The sequence below is a fragment of the Spea bombifrons genome, chromosome 2 (assembly GCF_027358695.1).
Source record: "Spea bombifrons isolate aSpeBom1 chromosome 2, aSpeBom1.2.pri, whole genome shotgun sequence".
Taxonomy (NCBI): Eukaryota; Metazoa; Chordata; class Amphibia; order Anura; family Pelobatidae; genus Spea; species Spea bombifrons.
This window is the reverse complement of record NC_071088.1, coordinates 12,138,949-12,158,602: the sequence shown is the minus strand read 5'-3', so window position 1 is coordinate 12,158,602 and position 19,654 is coordinate 12,138,949. Positions and strand designations below refer to the sequence as shown.

The following is a 19,654-nucleotide window of genomic DNA, read 5'->3' as shown; positions in this document are numbered from 1 at the left end:
AGGACAGAGTGGCAGCATATCTCGGGGGGGGTCAGAGTGGCAGCATATCTCGGGGGGGGTGTCAGAGTGGCAGCATATCTCGGGGGGTGGGAGAGGACAGAGTGGCAGCATATCTCGGGGGGGGGACAGAGTGGCAGCATATCTCGGGGGGGGGGAAGAGGACAGAGTGGCAGCATGTTTTTTGGTGCTTTTTTAAAGAAAAAAACTTTTTCTTTAAAAAAGCACCAAACTTTTAGGGTGCGGCCTATATACGGGGGCGGCCTATATCCGAGCCAATACGGTATATATATATATATATATATATACACTACATATGTATGAAGTAATAAAATTGTTACATTTTGTTCAGCCTCATCAATTCATATGTTGAGATGGCTGGCCTGTTATAGTACTCAGTGTGAGTACTATAGTGTGATAGCACAGAGTGAGGAAAAGATGGTTGGGCGTGGGAAAGTTTGTGTTAGTTTTGGCCACCAGGTAAGGCTGGGTTGTTACAAAGTAGATGCAAATTGATGACAACATCTAAGGCTTCATCTTAGCCGATGTTGTTGAATATAGATTAAGGCAATGTAAGAGGTAGGAACATTTTGGATTGGCAGATGGATGACATATGGCAGCCATATTGGAACTGATGTTGGCTAAAAATAATTTTTAGTGCTGCAGTGCAAGAGATCTCTGCTACTATTGGGATTAGTTGTTAGTAAAACCATGTGTGTATTTGGATGGTTGAAGCTCAGGGTAGATGTAAGCAAGGGCAGTAGCATAGGGCAATGAGTGGGTATAACGTGGGTAGAGCATGGATATGGCCAAACACCATTCCCTCACCTGAAGAGTAAACGAGCTGACCCTGACATGAAGTTCCCAGGCATGTGCACATGTATGAGTTACATAATGTGTACAAACTGTGTGTATATAGTGAATTTTGGGTTATTGTTTAGAATTTCGTTGTGGTTTGTACAGATTCTATGTATATACGGTTATGGTTTTTTATGTTTTAGCAAACCAGTGTTGGTTGAAACTCTTCATCTTGTTTTCGACTAGCAACACTTTTACCTTTGAGACATAAACATCATAGAACCTTAAAGCACATCAAGAATAAAATAACTTCTTAAGGTAAAGGAGCGATAAAAACTGGAGTATTTGCATTCTTACCTTGGCTGAAGGTTCCAGCTTCCATCCTCTGCTTGAACTACTATAACAAATGATCCATTTCCTCCTGATGGTACAGATGACGTTGTATTCGCACTCCTGAAATAAATTATGTGAGTTTGATTTAAAAGAATAGACAACATAAACTATATTGTCAATGTAGTTTCATTCCCAACCATATTGAACAGAAAACATTTACTTTATAACATAATCCATATTAAGTTTTTTAGTGTTTATGATCAGGGCCAGACTAAGAATTAAAACCAGCCCTGGAAGTTGAATACCAATCCCGTGTTTCATAGTGCCATTATTGTGCACATTGCGCATATTTTGGGTCCCAGTCCAAATATTTTTAAATAAGAATAGAGGCAATCCATGCATTTTAAGGTATATTTGAAGAAAACATTAGTCATAAATAAGGTATCCATGAAAACACATACTGTACTGTAGTTCCTATTGTCCCTCTGAACCACAACATGAAGTAACGTGCTGAGACCAATTGGGAGGGCACCAGTATAGTCCAAAGTATGAAATTAACCATTTTAAAGATTAGAGAAAATGAGTGTATGTATGTGTATGTAACTGTTTGATGTTAGATTGCCTGTGTGTGTGTATGTACTATATGTATATATAAGTGTATGGTGTTAGAGTGGCTGTGTGTATGTGTATGTAGGTATGTATGTGAAAGGTATTAGAATGGGTGTATGTATGTGTAAGTGTAAAGCTGTCACAGACCATCATCATTCCCACCAACACCATAATTCATTCCCATCGCCTCTACCCTCATTATCCCCTTACCAATCTTCCCCTACTGTTATCACCCCATACGGCACAAATATTTTCACACACACACTCACAGCAACAGATACTAACACACATACATACATACTCATGCTACACACACTCTAATTGACACCTACACACTCATGCTGACACACATACATACATATTCACTCACCTTACCCCTCACATGTGACCCTGCCACATTCCTGCTTCCTCAATTGGACTGGTCCAAATCAGACCGGTCCCTTATTAGGATCAGCTATATTCCTCCCAGGCAGGCGGCCCACTGACAAATTTCCTGGTATCACAGTAGGCCAGTCTGGCCCTGCTTATGACAGCAGAGAGGCCCCTTTCAATTTACATATTGTCACTTTTGCAAATTCTGCGCAATTCCCCATATGCATTTGCCTCTTTCCTGCCCACATTTTGAATGTGGAAGATGTGTTCATCTGAGCACATATCTGTTAATGTGTCATACTCGCCATTAGTCAGCTACAATACTGGCTTGGTGAACCCTGTGGGAAACGATCTCTTCAGACCACCCATGCACATGCCTAGAAAGTGTCCATACTGATTTCAATGGGAACACATTCCTGCTACTGATTGCCTGTTTCAAATATTCAAACGGGGGCAAGAATGACCAAGCCATAGAGGAGGAGATCTGCAACTGCCTAGAAGCAGATTCTACCCCAGGCAAGTACATCTATTTAGTTATTTATTTGCTATTTATTAAACGGCTCACAGGTACATTAAACTATCCCTTTGAGACTTAACTTTGTAATTCAAATCGAGTTATGTCATGAAAGTATGTGCATGTATCTGTTTTTCTTTTTTTTATGAAAATTCACTGTACATTTTACATTTTCACTCTGACTCATGTTTTTAATTATGTTCAGTCTGTTTTTTTCCTTAGCATTGTAATAGTAAGAGTGAGTTATCAGTAGCTACTGATAATTTTGGAGAACATTCTGTTAATGAATCAGCATGGGAAAAAACAGAACAATTAGTAATGAGTAATTCTAGAATTCATTGTCTAAAACGAATGAAAAAAATAACATATACATTTTAAATAAATGTATACAGTCAGTAACATTAAGGTGATGTCATCCCAATAAAGCAGCCAAAATAACACTGGGCAAATGTAGGGTGTTCTGCCACTGACAAACACAAACAATAGCTTTTGTCTAGCAGATAGTTCAGAAACAACATATATAAAGGCTTACAGTACATATCTGACACCCATTCTAAAAAAAATGAAAATGTGGATAATAATGTAGAGTGAAGAGATTGAGTATTCATTGGAAACAGCAGGACACTCCAGTGTTGTAGGTATTGTATTGATAAGCTATGAGTCCTCAAAGCCAACAGTGCATTCTATGGGAAAAACACATTATTCTCCTCACATCTGCCTATAGATAAATCTGATTTCAAACCTAGTGCAAGCCAAGCTCAACTAAAGCAGCAAGGTCATGTCAAACCATACCCAGGAATCTTTCACATCACTGCTAGGTGATGAGGCATGGAAATCGGCACCCTACTGGTAAGTCACATACAGAAAATAATCTTACGTAAAAATTACTGTAGCTGACATTTCCAATCCTGTTGTGCCATCGGCATAACTGATTCAGTTCTATTCATTATTGTTTTTTTTTGTTTTATGTTATTTGCCATCATTCCTGAACTTTCTGTCTAAAGAACGGTGCCATGCAAAAATAAAAACGTAAAAAAACATCCCACAAAAACTGTAATAAAAACAAGGGAAAATAAATACCCAAATAAAAGTAATCCCTCTTCGTTTGATGACAACAGACTGAAAATGGGAGCTAGTAGTTTTTTCATCTATTTGAAGCTTTACATTTTGACAGACATAAGGTTATGCATTTGCAGTCATTCAGTGACATTCACTGTACCTAACATTACGATATGGTATAATGGTGCTTTACAAGTAGTTTAATATTGGCTTTTCAGCTGTGGTCAATCGAACTCTGTGAGCTGATATTCCTTCCTATGGATTATGGATTTTAAAGTATACCCTAGCTAAATAACAAGTTTTGATACAACAGTGTTCAGCTTTACTATAAAAGTATTCATACAGACTTCATACAATGTAATTGTACATTACAAAAAAACACCTTACAACTAACTCTATAATTTAGATTAGTAAGGAAGTATGTTTCTGCTAATCATAGAAAAACAGAATTTGATAGCTGATAAAAAAAAAACCATATGGTCCATCTAGTCTGTTGATAATTTCATTCTCTCATTTAGTGTACCCACAGAAATTATATACCGTATTGGCTCGAATATAGGCCGCACTTTTTTCCCCCACTTTAAGTCTTTAAAGTGGGGGTGCGGCCTACATTCGGGGTCTAGCGCCCGACGCCCGGGACATGCAGTCCCGGGCGCTGGGCAGGCAGCGGGGTTAGGATACAGATCCCCCGGTGCAGGGGACCTGCATCCTACTCCCCGATACGCTCAGACAGCCTCCCCTGCCAGCACTTCCCACGGGGGGGGGTGCCGGCACGGGAGGTTGTCTAAGCGCATCGTGCGGACCGTCCGCACGATGCGTTTTACCTCTGCCTCCCCCGGACTTACCGGAGCAGACTCCCGGGTGTCTTGCCGGCACCGGAAGTTGTATACGCGTATTGCGTAGATGTCCCCCGCCGGCCCCGCAAGACACCCGGGAGTCTGCTCCTGTAAGTCGGGGGGGGGGAGGCAGAGGAGGACAGTGGTAGCATATCTCGGGGAGGGAGCACAGTGGCAGCATATCTCGGGGAGGGAGGACAGTGGTAGCATATCTCGGGGAGGGAGGACAGTGGTAGCATATCTCGGGGAGGGAGGACAGTGGTAGCATATCTCGGGGGGGCAGAGTCGCAGCATGTTTTTTTGGTGCTTTTTTTAAAGAAAAAAACTTTTTCTTTGAAAAAGCACCAAACTTTTAGGGTGCGGCCTATATACGGGGGCGGCCTATATCCGAGCCAATATGGTATATTCTTTCCAGGACAAGAAGGGCTTTCTTTAGATACCATTATTTTCTTTGTATCATCAGATTTACTGTAAAAATAAAGTATGGTGGAAAATTGTAAAACAAAAAAAAAACTTCTACATAGATTCTAATATTTTTTCTTAGTTTAAAAAATACCCATTGTTATTTTCTTGCAGGTTATAGGGCAATAAGTAGCATATTGCTATTTCACAACCATTTTTTTAAAAATCTGATCTTACTGCATCCATGTCCTATTTGGACAACTCAGGATATTTCAAATGCTAGTATTTTTACTATTGCCATGCGCTAATTCTGCCAACAGTCTTTGTAAAAATTTGCAATAGTACTTATGTTTTTTTTCACACACATTGTGATTCAGGTATGACACCTCGTGATATGTGACATTGACAAACAACACCCCTATTCAGCAACATCTCTTGAGTATAGTAAAACCATCCATGCATATGTTTGTCAGGTTGTTTGGGGGCTAAAAGGCCACATTTGGGAGTTTTTTTTCTTTTTTGAAATTTTGACATCTAGTTAGTCTGCGCTTATGTCCTTTTTGAGCCCAGCCAAATAATTTATCCCATAAAACCATAATTTAAAAAAAATTTTTTACACCCTATGAGTATTTCAAATGCTAGTATTTTAACTACTTGTACTGTATATATCCAGGGAGGTATTCTGCAGCAGTTGTTGATATCAAGGCATCACCGCAACACTGTTTGAGAGAAGAAAGTAATCTTTAATTTCTTTCCAAACCTGTTTAACCCTATGATGCGCCAGGCACATCAATTGTTATTAAGGGGATGCATTTCTGTGACATGCCCGGCATGTCAATATATATATACACATGTCAACTAGTCTGCTAGATAGAGGACACCAGTCTATACTGGTGGTTCTAGATTACCCCAACAGGTACCCAGAGGTAATAATACAGGGTAGGCACCCCATAAGAAATCCTTGCAGATTAGGGTACCACATTTACATCCAGGGTTACAAAGGAGTTGTGTAAATTGCATCAGCCCCTAGTATGTGTGTGTGCATGCTGGAGGGGAGGCTAACAAAGAGTTATCTTTGTGGTCTGCAAACTGAAATAAACAGGCCCTGTGCAACTGGAAAACACATCTATGTTTCTGGTGATTACTTTGTGTTACCCTGAATGATTGTGTAGTGACAGACATCAAAGATAAACCTACATCGGCAGGAACAGGTTTGTTACAGCGCCTTAAAAAAAACATTGTGGGGGAGGAATAGGGCCGGTTTAGTTAGGAATCTGTCTACGTCCTTTTTTTTTAACATGAATATTTAATAATTTTTAAAGTGACAACTGAGTTTGTTGCTATGGTGTATTTTCTACTCAATGTGATGTGTTGTGCAAAGCTTGGAACCATTGAAATAGTCATTTGAACAATTAATTTGCCGAATTGCTCTTACTTTTGATCTCCCACGCTTGTCGAAGGGTCATCACAGATCTATATGACACTGATTCAATTTACTCTAAAATAAATGCTCTCTACCTCTGTAAGCCTAAAGTAGACCAGTAACATTAATTATCTAAATGCAGTCATCTGTCCATATTTTCATACAGTTAGCTAATTACTAATAGTGTAAGCATGCTATTAATACAGATCTGTTTAGTGCGCATATCTAACCAGTTTGAATGTGGTGTTACATTCTGATACAGAAGAGCTTGAGCAGCACTGACACTAAACCACTCTACAGATCACAGAGCCTCCTTAATGCATCTAAGCCTCTAGAAGCCTTTCCTGTGTCTTTCATCTTTTCTTGGCTTAGAAAGGTTTGGAATTATCAGCAACAGCCAAGTATCAACTTTGATAAAGATACAAAATTTGTTGAAACATTGTGCTACTCATCTTACATAATAGTCCACTTTTTGGCTGCTGGGCTTTATTTTTGCCTGTGATGTATTCCTGTCTAAGTCTTTCACTGTTATGTATTTTTCATCACAATAAACATTTACATTTGCCTTTGCATGATATTTTCATTTGTTTTGCTTTATTTCTTTAAAGGTATAGAGTTGTACCGTGTTAGCCATAGAATGCAAATTTGGTAAAGATGATACCTTTAATGGATTAAAACTTTTAAGAGTATCTAAGTTTCTTCTTCACGCATAATATGTAGGTCTAATAGGTCTAATAGTTTTCAAAGCATGAAATCAGTTAGCCAATAAAGTGATCAAATTTACTTTATTTCTTTTGTTTCACTTTTTTTCAAAAGCATATAGTTTTGTTTGTGGGACACTTAAATTTTGGTGTTTGTAACCCTGTTATCTTTTTCAGGACCTATAGTGATTACATTCTATACACACTTCTTGCATTTACTGTAAAGATTAATCTTGTTTGCATCTGAACAGCTAGGATAATAAGGATGCAAAACAGTTTAATACATAAACTTGTAACTAGTTTAGTCTTCACCAATAACAACGTACTTTCTCCTTGATGTTGAGATGTTTTTTTGAACCTGGTTACCTAAATATGTGTTTTACCAGATGAAAATACAAGGTCAGATAAACCTATAAGAAGAGGACAGGCTAACATACTTGTTGAATGGGCACCAAAATATAATGGTTAAATGTATCTAAGCCATGTGGTGTGACAGTACCCAAGGTTATTCCTGGCCAAAACCTGATTGCTGTTAAGCTCTGCGGCCATCAAGATATCTTTAGATTCAACCAGAGGAGTACCTGAATATTTTCGAGCATCAAGACATTACAGGATGTAGCTATATGTTTGGATCAGTTTTGAAAAATTATATTATTTATGGCATTATTGTATACATTCCACTTACAAACGCCAGTTGGGAGATGCCCAACTTTATTGTGGTTACTGATTTAAAGTGCCTGTAAAATTTAAAAATAGCTTTGGCTTCTTCAAAAAACATCCCCAAAATTTTGAGAATGCAGCTTGTTCTTTAGAATTTATTTTTTTTCTTCTAAGGACTAAGTCTACACGGTAACAGTGAATGTGTTGCTAACACTCACTTCTCCTGCAGGGGGCGTAAAAGAAGACTGCTTCATCAGCCCCTAGTCTCAGCTGATTGGCTGAGATGCGTCCTAACGTTATTATCATGCGCCACTTGCCCATCAGCTGTAAGTATGACAGGTATGAAAACATGATGTAGATAAATCTTATTTCTGGAAATGTAAAGGGTATATTTACTATAAATGTGGCTATTCTGGCTCTTTAATGTGATGCTACATTGACTTCTAAATGTTCTACATAGAAAAATATACTTTTGCTTCATATTAAAGACCACTCTATATCTTACTGACATGGATGTCACTTAATTGCTCCTCTTTGACCCAACCTTTTTTAAATCCTGCTATAAAGAGATCATCTTGATACCAAATCCTCTTATGACCTGTCTCATCACATAAGTGACAGCTCCAAATTGTTCTTTTCTTTAGACAAAGTTTCTTAATAAACCTGACAGTGTTCTTGGTTTCAAAAATATCCTCGCACGTCTGATAAGAGTGAGATTGTTAGATTGTTCCATAATTGGATAGTACAGTTTGCTTTTACGGAGACAAATGCCTCTTCTTCTGGGAGACGCAAGAAGAAACTCATATCCTTAGCCACTGCTTTTTTGTTCGTAACCACAGCGTTTTCCCTTGGTTAAAATATGAAATAGATGACTTGAAGCAGTACAAAATTCTATAACACAATTTTAAAGTAAACCTTGAAGGTCAAATAATGGGAAGTCGCATAAGGCAAATTGCTAATAGCGAAGATTAGTCTGAATATTAACAATTAATGAATAATAAAGGTTCTGTAGTTTTAGTTATGTTTAATTCTCTTTCAAGTCTCTACCACTATTTCACAGTGATTAAATATTAAAGTTACGAGAAAAAAAAAAGTGCTAATTACATATTTAGATCGAGAAATATGTTAAGTAACTCCATTAATCACAAAAAGTCAATTTACAACAAAGAAATTGACGGGTTGCAACTGATATTTTCTACAAGTTCTTCTAAGTAAAGAGAGATGAAAGGAATGGGAGAAAAAAATATTATGGCTCAAGGGTCTCAGTTACATTAATAATGGCTTGAAATGCTTGTATAAAAATTTGTCTGGATTAAAAAAAAATAAAAAACTATCCTCATTTTGTAGAATTGAGTTAAAATGCACCCTGTGGTATTGAAGGTTCTTGCTCAGCATTATGGTGGCATTGTTTAAGTGTTTATTTTTATTAGAAACTGAGACTGTAACTTTTGCTCTGTTAGTATAAAAACATATGAAATTTTCTGATTTAGCAGATTATAAAGGTTATTAAGGGAAGGGCAAAAATATATTCCAATGCCACAACACTTAAGTTCTATTGGTCGCCGCAAGCGTTTCATTTATCTGTATAGCATGAGAATGATGTCTCATAATTTACTAATATGCATTTTTCTGTTCATAAATATACTTAATATCCCTAAAAAATAATAATAATAAATATATATATATATCTATATCTATCCCTAAAAAATAATAATAATAAATATATATATATATATATATATATATATACCTAGAAAAAAATAATAATATATATATATATATATATATACATATATATATATATATATATATATATATATATATATATATATATATGTCTTATTTCTATTCACAAGTTATTTTAAATACAGTATATATAAAAGCATAGTACAATATTTAAATTTTTTTATACAGGTAAAGAATGCATATTAACTACTTTAATTAAATATACATTATTTGTTGTTGAGGCAGCATTCAACTGTAAGCTACCTTTTTAGGTTTGGTCTACTTTAAGAAGTTCCCAGTAAAGTCGACACTAGCAGTTCCATGGACTACAAATCTTTTTTTTATATATTTACATTTGTGGACATTTACACATGTTGTGCATCACTTGCATGTGCTTAACATACTCAGTTTAGGAAGAAAGGAAGTCCCCTACAGATGTAAATGGTGCCCATCAACATACTAAAACAAAATCTGTTCCTTAAACGGTGTCCTCATTATATATATCCCCTACGTCTATGAAGGATCCAAGGGGTTCTGTAGTAAAAACAAGTTTGAAAAGTAAAAAATGTACAAAAAATGTATGTGGTGGAGTTAGAGAGCAAATATTTAAAGTTTTCAGGCTGATTCAACAGACTTTGACATTACTGCTGAAGGCAGTACATATACATACTGTATGTGTGTGTGTATTTATGTATGTTGTGTATGTTTTGACAATATTCAGACTTTCCTTGGGATAAATGTCTTTTATGAGCAATATCCCGCAAACAATCAAAACTAACTGAAAAGTAGAAAGTCTGGCTATAAGTACTTTTAATGATTTAAGGTTGTTATAAAATATATAAAATGGGTAGATTAATACTAATCCCACCATGATAAAAACACTTGTTAGTAAATAACAATGAGCACTAGCCAACACAGTAGGGACACAATATGTATATAGGTTGAACTTGATGGACTTTGGTCTTTTACTATGTTACTAGAACAACTAGGAATGGGCTACACCTGTTATGAAGATTTCAACTGCCATATACCTGTTTTCCTGTCTTTTTTATGATTAGCAAAATAAAAGGTGATGCACATTAAAGAAAATATTTCACCAAAAGCCATTAGCCCATGTTGGAGAATGTACAGTGTTGCTCAGCAGGGGCTGGTTAAAACAAATGCTCATTTTAAAAGAAATACCCATTAAAACTACCTGAAACAAAGATTTACAGACTTCTTCATACATCACTGGTTACTTTCATTATACTATTAATCCAGTATTCTGAATTTGGGTTTTATAGGATCGTGTATTTACGATTTTTCATTTTTTTCTGGTACTGAAATAAAAGCATGTCCTTCGTGTCAAGTAAGTTTATGTTATTAATAAAAACAGATGGTTTTCAATTTCATATTTTTATAATAGGTTATTTTAATATATGAAGTATGTTCATGCGTATATCATTTACTGTATGTACATGTACATCATTTACTTATAAGTAATACAGCTAGCTTAATGGAGAGATATTGAAGTTTAATCAAATTCATTCGGTAGTTTACTCTGCAATACTTGATAAGAACATGCTTGAAATGAAAATCAGTGAAATAAATTGTAGAAGGTTGATTTTGGTTGTAGTGTTCAGTGACATTTGATTGGATTAAGAAATGTTCCATGTTTGTTTCCTTTGGGTAAATGTACTGAAATCAGAATTTATGGAGGAGTGGAACATTTCATCTCAATGAATTGACCAAGGGCTGCCACTCCTGGTGAGCTACTCTTACCCTTCATAATATATATTCCTCATTGACTATACAGTATATCAGATAGGTATGTGGAAACTCTCTTTGAGTCTCCAAGTGAATCTCTCCTTTCCCAGGTCTCCAGGTCAGTTCTTTCTTTCTCTGGGCATGGGAAGCAACATCTAGCCATCCCCACCCATTAAATATTGCCTGAGACGTAACCAGTTCATATGTGCATCTAGCCCTACCCCATCACAAAGCCACTGCCCCACAAGAGGGAGAGAGGTATAGGACAAACTCAGCCCTTTTTTGCAAAAGAAGCCTACCAGTGTTGGTCCTATATAAATGAAATGTTCAGATCTTCAAACTCCTGGGTTTTAATCTAAAAAATATTGTTTAAGTTACTTAAATCAAAATGTCCAATAAATATTAAGGCAAGTGCATCTGGGATTACATTTTCCATGACTGATTGGCACTATTGGTAGCTTGCAGGTCATTGTTGCTGCTTATGGTTTTTTCTTGCAGCTGTACACTCTCACACACTGACACACTCCCACTCCACTCTCATGCTCCCTTTTCCATCTCTCCTGTCAGTATTATCTCTACAGCTTCACGGAGTGATCAGAGGAGACCAGACAAGTCTGGATAAGGTAAGTGAGAGGGTGGGGAGGCAGATACAAGGCAAGGGGAGAGTGTAGGGGGTACAGACAGGACTGGGTGAGAGGGCAGGGGCACAGAGAGAGAAAAACTTATTTTTGGCCAACAAATTTAGTTTCTGAATAAAAAAAAAGTTCATCCAAAGTGAAAGGACAGGAAACTAAATTTGTTATCCATGGTGCGCAAGACTGTAAAATACTCAGCAGCCCCCTGAAGACTGTATTTTAATAATGTTGATGTTTTACCATGTTATTCAGGATAGCTAACGCTGTAAAATATGTATAGGACACCAGCAAAGGGTATCTGACAACTGTCAAAAATGAGAACCTATATACAGCATATGGTTCATTGGCAAAACTGATGATTAGTAAGTATGTTTCAGTCAGTTTCAGTTTTTAAATAAAAATGATATATCCAGCAAGTTTGGTTTGGTCTGCACCATATTCCACTGTATTTTACAACAAAAAGCTTTAGTATGGATACCTTACCCTAGTCCTAATTGGTAGCATGTATTATTAGAAAGCTCTTCAGTCCAGTGGTCTGCACATGCTGTGTACCACTCGTCTTGAAGGCGGAACTGAACCAGACCATCGGAGCTTCCATTGGAGAGACGAACTGAAGATAAAATCAGATACATAGATTACATATAACATTATACAGAGTCCCATTGCTATTTATAATAAACTGTTTGCTAAAATTAATATAATACAAAACAATATTAGATAACAAACTGTGGGGACATCTCCGTACTATAATGTTTCTAAGAGCTAACCTTTTATGTTTCATTTCCTTCACCTTTAGCTTTGTTCTCAATGATTATTATTTTTTTAATATGTAAATTATCCACAGGTCTATAAAATGCTGCATACTAAACATATTCCATAATGCTTTTTAAATGTATATTTGTGTGTGATATATATTAATTGATATTTCCAAGATGTATTGGGGTGTCAAAAGTTAAAATGAATGTATCTCTACAATTTTCCTATTAAAGACGTTCTTACCGCATTTTGTTTCATCTGAACCGTCCTTGCAGTCTTGGTGTTTATCGCAGACACTGGTAATCGGCACACACTCCCCACTTCCACACTGAAATGCTGTTATGTTGCACGGCTCTGTAAAACATATTAAATACAATTAACATGTAAACAGTTGTAGTCATTTTACCCTAACTGGAGCTGAAAGAAACAGAACATGAACAAAAAAAACACTTTAATCATAGAAATATATCCTGCAATTTCATCCTTAAATGATTTATTTTTAGCATTTAAAAGATCAGCGCTGTGAAGTTTAACTACAGGTTTTTGTGACTTGCGAGTGTCAGTCATATCCTCACTTGCATTCTGAATATTTGTACTGACATTAGTTTGCTGTGACTAATTGCTCATTCCATAAAACTATTCATCTACTGCTGTAGCAGATATTTCCACAGGGTTTATTCTGTGTCTAATTTAAGACTTAAATAATAAAATGCATTTTTGATCACCGGTTTGATGTAAGAGGAACTACTGCAACCTGACAGTCCTATAGCCAAGTTAGACATCTTCCAACAAATATAATATATATATATATATATACACACCGTATATTAACCACTTGCATAATATATACATATATATATATATATATATATATATATATATATATAAACACATATACACCTACTTAAAATAATTTGTAACAAAATCTTACACACATACACAGATGTATATATATATAAGCACTGTTTTTGACGGCAGATAAGAACCATTCAGCCCATCTAGTCTGCCCATTTTTCCTGCTTTTCAGTTAAATTCCCTCACTTAATGAAGTCTACCACTTTTGCTATGGGCCTGTGTATGGGCTTTAGTAACTTTGGCCACTATTTGTTATAAGTCAGTACGTTTCTCAGTTGTATTATATTGTATGAGATGTCAAATCAATTCACAAATTCATCAGTTTTTCTTAAAGAAAACTGTCTGCCACATGTTATGACTCAATAAGTTGAATGGAAATTGTTTTACATGATGTTACACAAACCATTTTCCCATTAATAGAATATAAATAACTATTTAAATACTTATTTTAAGATTTTTTGAAAACGTTTCACTTTTTTTACATGCCCGACTATGTAGCTGTTGAAATACCTATATGGGACATCTCCACCCAAATAGATGTACACACCGTAAAACTAAGAAATATGTACGCTGGTAGATTATTCTCAGAAAATATGTACTTTAACATCTTGAATTATAAAAAATATTTTATAAAATAGAGAATTTTTGATTTGATTAATATCACTTTTTAGGGGTTGAAATGCTTTGTTAAGTTACTGTTATCTGTAAATTACTGTTTTATATAAATCCACATATTTCATAAATCTTTCCTTAAACTCTATTGATGGAGGAGATACACTAAATACATACAAAGGTGAACATTAACCCCTTAATGACAAACCTCGTACATGTACGGGCTCAAAATGCATTGTTTTCAATGGATTTAGGGACCGCCCATTGTCCTTAAGGGGTTAATAGCTTTTTTCTTACATCCCATAACAATCTTGACCACTATCACTATATAGAAAGGGAGGAAAAGTGATTTTATAAAATATCGCTACAATTTTTTTTTTTTTTTGCCTTCATACATCATTACCAGGCATAATCATCCTCCTATTGATAATCATTTCAACTATCTGCCCAGCGTTGTTGATGATATATGAAGCAGAAAGAATAAGCTTGACTTTTCTCAGCTACATTAAGTACAAAGAAGCTGAAACAGCACAAAATAAAGCATATTTTGGCTGAACAAAGTAAATGCTATAGAGAACAGAGAGGAGGACAAATTACGGAAATATATAGTCATGCAACACCCAATATGTCTTCTCCAGAAGAATATTTCTCTAGAGGGACACATTTGTTTCAGCCTGAGTAGATTGCTACATTAAAAATGCCTAAGCATGAAAAAGCAAATTGCTTCAGCCATTGTGCATAAATGACTTCGGAACTATTTAATTTCATTTTATTCTATCAACTATAGCTTCACATTTCAGCAATGGCCATGAATACATTATCTTTTAATACATTCAATATTCAATTTATAATTGCTAAAAATTATCTATAAATCTCTTGTTTTGTTAGGAAATGAAATCCATACATTTACAGAAGCTACTACAAATTCCGTGGGTTCGGCAGCCTTGAGCTAATCCTGTTGATGGTCTGACTACAAATCCCATTTTCACAGTTTGCCAGCTCAGTGGGAAGGTAGGAGTTGTAGTTAAAACTTGCTGGAAACAGCTAATTTTAACAATACTATGTTCCCTACCTGCAGCACTAGAGTTATAGAAAACTGCTTAATGTACACACTTTATGGGGGGAAAATCTATTCTTTTTTTCACTTAAAGCAGATTTTTCCTTTTTCCCAAATCCTTCATTGTAGAATTCAATACGCTAAATAAATCCATGTAATGGTTTTTACAGTTTAATATAACCAAAATTAAACGTAATTAATCCTACCCATTGAGTCATACTGCCCCCCCCCTCGGTATGTTGCTGATTGATATAGACTGGTTTGAGTAGCCTGTTTAAGGGTGGGCTGAAGAGATAAGAAAATGAAGTTGAGTAGAACATGCTGGCCAAGCTCAAACATAGATCTAAGCTCTCATGGGTTAAATTTCTGAACTATCTCCAGAACTAGACAAATGTAAAGCACAAGCTGTAGCTATGCTTAATTATTGTTATAGTTACGCTAAAATATCTGATGGTGGTAATAAAGGTAAGTGTGGGACACCAACAGAAACCTTGTGCACACTCTTAAACATGTGAAGGACTTCTGCACAGGCTTTGTTCAGAGTCCTGGAGTTGAGGACTCTAGAGACAGTACCTGTCCACCCACACTGTACCTTACAGACTTTTCCCAGGAACACACGCTGAGGACAACGTTGACGATTCTTGGCGCCTCATGTGCTCTGCAAAAGACGCTCTATTGTTTGCCAGGCAGAGCCGGCCTTAGGCGTTGTGGCGCCCTGTGCGGACTACTCCTCTGGCGCCCCCCCTCACTATCCCCTCTCTGCCCCTTCAAACTACCCCCCTCTCTGCCCCTTCAAACTACCCCTCCCCCCTGCCCCTTCAAACAACCCCCCCTTGCCCCTTCAAACTACCCCCCCTCTGCCCCTTCAAACTTCACCCCCCTCTGCCCCTTCAAACTACACCCCCCCTCTGCCCCTTCAAACTACACCCCGGCGCTCAACATGAGATGCCGGCACCGCGACGGAGTCATGGAGAGTAAGGGGCGCCGGTTGCTGAGAACTTTACGAGCAACCGCTCGGCGCCCCTGCCCGGGACTTAGATTAAAGCATCGTTTTTTAAAAAACTTTATTTAACATGAATGATGTTAATTAAAGTTTAAAAAAACAAACAGAAAAAACGATGTCCCGGGCAAGCGCCCCTGCTACCATGGCGCCCTGTGCGGTCGCACAGGTCGCACACCCCTAAGGCCGGCCCTGTTGCCAGGAACTGCCTGGTTTTGAGGAGGGAGAAGGTCACAGTCCGTGACTGCCTCAGGCTTATCCACAGGCTGCTGAGAGACTACTCTCTTATGGACAGTCTAGATCCTGAGAACTAGCCCCATTCCTATAAACTCCATTCTTGCCCTCACCCACCCTGGCCACTCCGCTACCCCATTTCCCCAGGCTGTTTCCACTAATTTGATAAACCATATGTACCATGTCTGGAATTGTAATCGTACATTGCTTTTACTGTATTTCTGAGCTTTCCGTTAACCTGAAGTTGTACTGTGCGGTTATTGCCCTGCATTGCGTCGCAGTACTGCTTATCTTCTTTCTGATTTCACGAATGCTTGTATTGACATAATGTTTATTGATGATAACATTTAGATTAAAAAAACAACAGTTCCCAAGAAAGCAGACAGGATTTGTCCCACAATCTGCTTTATTGGGATTGTCAATGTTTTTCTTCGCACACAACAGGAAGAACGGGTAAAAGAGTCAACCATGGATTGATTGGAACTGGTATTCAAATGTGATGAGTGTCTGGTTGAAGATAACATAACAATGACAAAGGTGGCATAAATTTAAACAATTTTAACTTAAAACACAGTTTAACACTCCCTTCTCAGACACCTGGCTTCGTTCTCACCTAAATATCATTTAAACAGCAACTCATGAACATAGGCACTATTGATAAACTTATTCTTTATAGTATCCACAAACTAAAGAAAGTGAAGCTAGTCACAATATGTTTAAAACGTAAATATTTCATTACCCTAGAATCATGTCCCCCTCCCAAAACGAAACAAAATCCACTTATTTTGTTCATATTCATCTTGACATTAAACATGTCCCAAGCTCAGCTGAGCCCGTAGGTCTTTGGCAGATATCTAGAGATTACTATAAAAAAAGGTTGTCGAGAAATTTAATAGATTGGAGTGATTTAAAATCCCCAAATGCAGTAATGCGTCTCTAGAAAAAGAAATATTCATGAGTGCTGATGGCTGATGGCATGCGGGTTGTATACTTAGGCATAAATAAAACATCATTCTAAAAATACCACAAAGAAATCACCAACATAGAATTTTATACAATGTGGAATTCTGTGGACAATAAAACGCGGAGCTCTACAAGAAAATGCTATTCTTGAGCATTCTATACATTTCAGAACACATATTTAAATTGTAGTTTTTCTTTAAGATTTGGGAGAGGTAACCCCGGCTTAATATTTAAATTATTCACAGTTAGGGGATAATTGCTTGTTTATCAAGCAGAAAATATTGCTTCTTACTTTTTTTTTTTACCTTTTTTAAAATCCTTAAACCTAAAAATAGTTAACTTATTTTTTTTTTATATTGAACTCTACTAGGTCGGCTTGCTCCGTTGACTTTCTTTATCTTAAATTGTCAACTGGCAACACACCATTTCACATCGCTAATTAACTTCAATTGCAGTTCAATGTTGTAGTGCTAATCTTAATTTAAAAGGTGACTTCATGGGAACTGTAATCTTTGATCTTTGTTGGTAAAAAATAAAGTTCTTCTCCACCAATAAATTGGCACAGTGTGCTGTTATCATTAGTATTACCTTAAGTCTTCTCTTTTTCTCTATTAAACGTGTATATGTTTCTAAGGACTTGGTTTGGTCTGACTGATAATTCCCAATTCTTATAAAATAATCATTTATTTTTCAGCATTTTCATTGATGGTGCTGGGACTGTTTTAGTTATTTTAGAATTGTGCCATCAAAAATGATGATCTCAGAATCATGTGTACAAACGCTCGCAGTTTAGGAAATAAGATCCATGAGACTTGTGACAATAATGGCAATTGAGAATGTAGATTTAGTGGCCATTACTGAGACATGGTATAATGAGAAAAATGACTGGGATAAGCAATACCGGGGTAATCGTTTTATATGCATAAAGACAGCGAAGGCAAGAAAGGGGGAGGGGTGGCGTTCTATGTGAAAAATAGCATGCCATTGAACCTAATACAAGTTAGTGAGGCAAACATAGAGTTTATTTTTATGTTACATTAGCATTTTGGTGCGGTATCATAAAGTAGTCGAATAGCATGAGTAGATTTAGAGTTAGATAATCTACTAAATGAGGAAATAGCTAAAACTACATTGGGGAAGGGTCTAATAATGGGCGACTTTAATCTTCCTGATGTCAACCAGAAAACCGAAGTAGTTGGTTTTGCCAGGAATACATATATTCTAAAGTCCCTACTGGAATTATCTTTATAATTTCAAAGTAGTTGAGGAGCCAACTCTTTAGGAGGCCATATTAGATCTAGTGTTCACACATGGAGATTTGGTATCAGATATTACTGAAAGCTTGGGATCTAGTGATCATCTGTCGGTGTGGTTTACTATAAGAACAGTGACACACAATGCAAAGGTTTTAGATTTTAGTAAAAAAATATAATATGTGTAATAAGTCATTATCAGACTGGGGCCATTTAAACAGAATCCCGGAGAAATGAGGTTATTTAAAAACTGAATTATTGAAGGCAACAGCAAATTGTATTAGGCTGGTCAGTAAGGTCAAACAAATTAAAGAAACCACTGTGGTATTCGGCAGAAGTGGCCGGAATAGTAAAAAAACTAAAAGAATTTAGTTAGCAAAAAATCCCCCCCACAGTGAGTAAGATAGACAGAGCTATAAGATTAGGCAGAAAGAGGCCAAACAAGTTAAAAGACCTGCCAAACCTTACCAATATAAGTAAAAAAAAAAAAAAAAAGTCTGATCCCTGTTGTCATACAGGGTATCAGACATTATTGCACAGCCAAACCCCCAGCTGCAAATAAAATCAATAAAATACATCATAAATACAAGACAAATAATAAATATAAAAAATATAATAAAAATATTTTTAAATTGGTCGGCTTTTTTGCTTTTCTTATGCTCCAGCCAAGCTGATGGTAAGGGTGATGGAAGTTGTAGCCTACAAAAGCGGAATAAAGGCTGTGCCTACCTATTCAGTGTGATGTTGGGCACAAAACAAGAGCAAGAAAGACTGAGTTTCACATTGTTTTCTTAGGTGCTGTCTTTTGTATTAGGCAGCTTGGTATTTTTGTAAAGTGCACTGAAAAATACACAATGAATTAATGGAATTCACTTTCTGTGAGCAGTCAAGATATAAATTGGTATGTTTTGGAGATCAACTACTTTTTAAGTCACAGGGCACTATATCTGAAGGCAACCTGTTTCAACCTGAAGTGGATAATTCTTAATATTTCCAATTTGTTTTTCTGCTTGTTGAATAAAGAAGGATTTTACAGATGCCTTTAGTTAATATGTATTGTATTATTTTTCTTTTGAACAAAAGAAAGCATAATGACATATCACACAATATGAAT

The 19,654-nt window shown here is 36.5% G+C and overlaps 1 protein-coding gene across 1 annotated transcript in view; it reads right to left on the bottom strand.

Annotated features, from left to right (window-relative positions):
- TMPRSS15 (transmembrane serine protease 15) overlaps window positions 1-19,654 on the bottom strand; it is a 95,241-nt gene that overhangs the window by 16,372 nt on the left and 59,215 nt on the right. The window contains exons 17-19 of the mRNA XM_053456848.1: window positions 12,810-12,920; window positions 12,294-12,420; window positions 1,153-1,248 (exon numbers count right to left, since the gene is read on the bottom strand). Coding sequence (XP_053312823.1) covers window positions 1,153-1,248; window positions 12,294-12,420; window positions 12,810-12,920 — 334 coding nt within the window. The remainder of the gene's footprint in view (window positions 1-1,152; window positions 1,249-12,293; window positions 12,421-12,809; window positions 12,921-19,654) is intronic.